Raw genomic sequence first — 5,591 nt, forward strand, 5'->3', positions numbered from 1 at the left:
ACAAGCACCCACCCCCCTATAGTGCCCCTTTTTTGGTTTGGGCCACTGCCCCTCAAAATGTCTGTGCACGGCCCTGGCCAAGACTATTTAGACTCAATTCGATACCCGCTAATAGGCAGCTGCCTTCAAACGGTCCCGTGCTTATTCGTCAAAGATTTCTATTTACAATTTGATTTGCAGCGTTGCATTATAACCATTCGCGCTGCAGCTGAAGTGAATGACAGCTTAGGGAGCGCTCTTTGCTCGCTTTCTATATCCTAGGCCTATATATAATTTTATTTTATAAGTTTTATTTTTAAACCTTCTATAAAGGACCAACGGCCACATATAGCAGAGGAGAGACAATTGCATTTAACAGTAAAGGCACATTTAAATATGTTATTTTCATTTATGAAGAATTATAAGCGTGTAGTTTATGCACATTTGTTAAAAATAGGGCAGCTTGTTCACAAGATGTAGGCAAAAGTTTTTTTATTGTTTACAGAATGGATGCATGTTTTCATCTTTTTTTTCTGTTAATTACCATATTGTGCTACTTATCTATTTTTCTTCAAAACATCGACTTAGAATGCCTAATGTTGGTTTGATTTCTTGTGTTACACGAGAAAATAAATAATTTTGCCTACCTGATGTAGTAGATTTAATGTGAGTGTGGTTTGGGTCAAAAAATGTCAAACGAGTCGGGTACAGAATTAAATTAGTGCTGCTGTCGGATATTGATAACGGGTCGGGTGTTCTTTTTAGTACTGCTGGTGCGGGTTTACCGAACAGGACCCGTGCAGGATCTGCTTTAAACTGCTTTGCGTCTCTCCGTCAGCATAACCTCACGTCCATGATGCACCATTTACAGGTATTTCCCTAAACCGCCACACATCTCATATATTTTTCCGCCACGGGGTGAAAACGTAATGATTACGAAAACGATTATTTATTTTTTATAATTATTATTTTATTTCAGTTAGCTTTTCAATAACTTTTGTTAGTTTCGTTTCGTTTTAGTTTTTCATTTATTTTTACATTTTTATTTCAGTTTACGAATATGTATTTTTGATCAATCGTTTTCGTCTTAGTTTTCGTTTTCGTTTACGAAAATAACCTTGAAATTAACTCCATATTGTATAACAGTAGAGATAAAATCAAGAGCCTTAAAACAGCAATACATTATAAATATGAAGATGAGCCACATTTTAAAGTCATTGCAAAAAGCCAGGACAAGCATAGCTTAGAGTGCATGTCAGTTGAATTCTATATTGATGCACCTAATTTGCACCATTAAGAATCATCAGTTATATGGTGTTTAGTTACATGGCTGCAAGAGTTCAAAACAAAATCTATAGCAATCTTTTCATTTCCCTTCCCGGGCTTCCACATTTTGCTTGTTTCTATACCACAAAGCTCATAGGAATTTTAAAAAGCTTTCAGAGGCTGATCTCAGCCTATTTCAAACTCTCAGTGGCCCGTGATCACGTCCGAGTTGGGGAAAGCTGTTTTTGACTCGGACACTAAAGGGCAGACAGTAACCAAACGTCCCATAACCTTCACAGCTGTTTCCTTCACTCTCTAGCCAAAGTCCCGCCCCCTCCTTTCCTCTTTATCTGCCCTTCTTTCTCCAACCTGGCATCATCACAGAATTGTAACAAACACATTTCTTACAGTGTCCTTTAGTCAGAGGAGTGTGAGCATAAAAAAGCACCATGAACCCTGTCTGCAACTCTGCAATCTTTCCACAGCGAACCCCGTTGTTATTTATTTATAGTAGCATGTTTCCCAGAGGGCCAAAGTAATTGAAACCAAATGTGTGGAGGCAGTGAGATGGGGAAATAGAGCAGCGGTAGCATCTGGACAGGAGAAAAAGAGAAGTAGATAGAAACGGGAGGGACGGGGAAAACCCTTTGTCTACTGTCGGGACACAAACTTTTTGGCTTCCAATTAATACAAGACTTTTTTCGGAGAGAACAATGCACTGACAGAATAAACCAATACAATGGACCTGAAATGAAAGGAGAGTAAATAACTCTTTCTCTGCCTCTCCTTTCCTTTCAGTTCCATTGTAGTGGTAAAATAACCCCGCAACCCCAACTAGTCTAGCGCAGACAGAAACATTCCTAAAAAAAATTAAGCAGCAATTCACATTAAGCGCAGCCATGTCTCTCTGCTGCTAGGAAGTCACATGCGTTTACTCACACAAAGCATAAGTCAGAAACAATGAAATAAAAACTTACCATCCTGACCATGGCTCTCAACCTGAAGTTCAATCTAATGCACTTAGGGTGTGACAGGCAGATAAAAGTAGACCGAGACACCCTTTAAAAATGGCATGAGGCCTATTTTCTCTGTTTCTCACTCTCTTTCTTTCTTTTTCCGACTGACTCCAGGCAGTTTCAATCCCCCCTTCCGACACTGTCAGCTTTTCCAATAGCAGACACGCAAGCCAAAATCCCTGCCCCAGAGTCTGCAGGAATTTCCTGGACTCTCAGACCAGTATCTGCAGCAGACCAAGAACCAGAGCAAACAGCGCCTGAGTCTTGCAACACTCTGCTACCATCTGCCTGAGTAACTGCCCCCTGGTTTCTGGCCAGATATAGTGCTAGGAGACACATGGGGGAAGTTAAGGGGTAGGCTAGGGTTGATATTTGAGGGGGATTTTTTTTTAGCTCAACCCCTCACCCTGCATGTGTGTGTTTCAGCATGCAGCCATGGGAATTGGAAATGCACATTAACTTTTCTACTTGATGTTAGTGCCTGGCTGACTATGAGGGATAAAACTGCCACAAAGCCTTTTCTATACAGCATTTTCTGCAGGCATGAAGTCATCAGACTGATGAATAATAGTAATCATTGTTTAGGTCGCCTCCTTTAACTGGCTAGTTCAGCATTTGCAGGACATACCGTGGGGAGTGTAAAAACAATCGTGTTCGTAAGACCACATGTGCAATCAATACAAAGATTCCCAGGACGATTAATCAGCACGTACATTGCTAATGCTGGTGGTCTGCTGGACTATGGTGTGAAGGTACAAAACATTAACATAAATATATTCATACTGCGTTTTACCTTGCTGCAGTGACAAAGAATTGTGTTTGGGGTGTTTAGGCTTGAATTTATTCAGGTGGTTGTTTGCTTCACACTCTTTGACAAGGGTTCGAAAACAACCAATTAGAGTCAGAATTCCGAATCAGGGTTTAGAGGCACCATTTCCATGTAACCTTGCTGAATAATGTTGTTGTCGGGTTGAATAAATTCACCACCAAAACTTCTGCATGGCGTTGTTTTGGAGAAGGTGTTTCCTATATTCTACTTGTAAATATACTGTAAACCCAACAGTTTTTGCATAATGAATTAAACGAGATTAAATAGAAGTGAGTGCAGTTGTTTACATGTTTGGCTACAGCTGTAAAAAGCACTGGACTTTATACAGTAGCTGCTATTTTCCATAAGAGCTTTTATGTAGTATTATATTGTAGTCTGCAATATTATTATTTCATGCCAGTAATGTTTCTCGTCATCATGAAATAATTGTTTACTCATAAAAGAGATGCACTCAGCAGAAAAAAAAAATACTAGGAGTATTGTCACTCAACTATTATTAAGTAGCCTAAATACAAATCCACCAAATATGATATATTTTATCCAATACACAATATGTAAACCTGCTGAATGACAAAAATAGTACTGGCACTCTAGTCCCAAAAACAACCGCAGCTTTCAATACCAGGAAGTCAGTTAGTCTTTGAGGGGCAGAGCTAATACAACAAAAGTAAATAGAACTTGAGCAAAACAAGAGGAGACACATATTTATTTATTTATTACTATGCAGTATGTATTCTACCATCCAGTGTAATAATGCATAAGAAAAGCTGAGACAGTTGGGTGCATGAAGTGTCCAACGTTCCACCCTTTTTTTTTTTGTTAAATAAGTCCATCCAAATTTTTGAAGTGTACGGTGCCCGGGCGCTGATGTTCGGTTCACTTAGTTTTGTCGTGGCCAAGACATAATAATTCATGAGAACGTGTTAATATGTCGTGGCCACGAGATCATTTTGTCGAGGTAACGACGAGATGCTATGTTGAGGGAACAACATATTTTTCTCGTGGCGACGAGTTTAATGCATGAACAAACCTGCGTGACCATAGCAACCCATTATCAAAAATGGATAAAACATTTTTATTAACATTAAACATTTAATTTAATATTTGTATACTATTATTATTACATTCACTTATTAGGGCTATATTTTTATATTTATTGCTAGGCCTATATATTCTTATTTCCCCTTTCAATTTGTATATCGCCTTTACCTAGTTAACGTTTTGTATAATTATGCTAGCATTTGCTAGCCTACCATATAATTTGCAAATAAACGCCTGACAATTATACCAATAAAGTTTTGACTTGTGTGATGATAAATGAGCGTGTTGTGTTTTCATTTACAAATTAAATTACGTGAATGATTAATTCCTCAATGAAACACTATAGTATTTATAATTATGGTCTATTAATTAGCCAAAATAAAATGAAATATATGTTAAATTTAAACTGCATTCCAGCAAATATTCCAGTCAGTATAATCAAAGCTTTATTGGCATGTCGAGCATTTACAGTAGGCTATTATTTACAAAAATATTCCGAACGTTAAGTAAAGAGATCGAAATGAAGGGGAAAATGAATATAAACGAATATAAAAATCGAACCAATAATAATAGGCTAATAATAATAATAATAATAATATACAAATATTACGGGAAAAAAGACGATCAGTTAATGAACTTACAAGACTGTAGGATGGATAAAAATGTTTTCCTGTAGGCCTATTTTATATTATGCACTTTATGTAACATTTATTCATGATAAACTTCATTTGAATGCTGAATATCGCACGTAATACAGCGTAGCTAAGGCCTATGGTTAATATAATAATTTAATAATGTAATCATTTCTATAATAAATAATATAATAATTTCTTATTTCAAAAATAAAATATTAAGGAATCCATCTCTGATAATCCCGGGTTGCTATGGTCACGCAGGTTTGTTTACGCATTAAACTCGTGGCCACGAGAAAAATATGTTGTAACCTCAACATAAGAAGTCGTGGCTACGAGAAATGGATGTCGTTCCATCAACATAGTATCTCGAGGCCACGACATAATGATGTCGTTACCTTGACAAAATTATCTCGTGGCCATGACATAATATCACGTTCCCACGAGTTAATATGACGTTCCCTCAAATTAATATCTCGTGGCCACGACATATTATCACGTTCCCACAAGTTATTATGTCGTGGCCACGACAAAACTAAGTGTATCGAACATGTCAGCTCCCGGGCACCATAGAAGTGCACTTCTTGTTGGATTTTTTTTTACTGCTCCCACTATTTGTACTGCAAAATGGCATATATACGGAAGTTCTAAGCGGCCATGCATTATTATTTTTTTTCTTCTTGTTTTCTCGTTATAACGACTTAATTTTCTCGTGATCTCGACATAATGAGTTGTTTTCTCGTTATAACGACTTAATTTTCTCGTGATCTCGACATAACGGGAGTTGTTTTCTCGTTATAACGACTTAATTTTCTCGTTATCTCGACA

At 37.4% G+C, this 5,591-nt stretch overlaps 1 protein-coding gene across 1 annotated transcript in view; it reads right to left on the reverse strand.

Moving 5' to 3' along the window:
* Positions 1 to 2,537, reverse strand: part of LOC107732321 (delta-sarcoglycan-like) — a 24,823-nt gene extending 22,286 nt beyond the window's left edge. The window contains exon 1 of the mRNA XM_016543605.1: positions 2,223 to 2,537. Within this exon, the coding sequence (XP_016399091.1) occupies positions 2,223 to 2,234 (12 nt within the window). The 5' untranslated portion in view covers positions 2,235 to 2,537. The remainder of the gene's footprint in view (positions 1 to 2,222) is intronic.
* Between the last annotated feature and the right edge of the window lie 3,054 nt (positions 2,538 to 5,591).

Source organism: Sinocyclocheilus rhinocerous, unplaced genomic scaffold (genome assembly GCF_001515625.1).
Source record: "Sinocyclocheilus rhinocerous isolate Xijiao unplaced genomic scaffold, SAMN03320098_v1.1 scaffold249, whole genome shotgun sequence".
NCBI lineage: Eukaryota > Metazoa > Chordata > Actinopteri > Cypriniformes > Cyprinidae > Sinocyclocheilus > Sinocyclocheilus rhinocerous.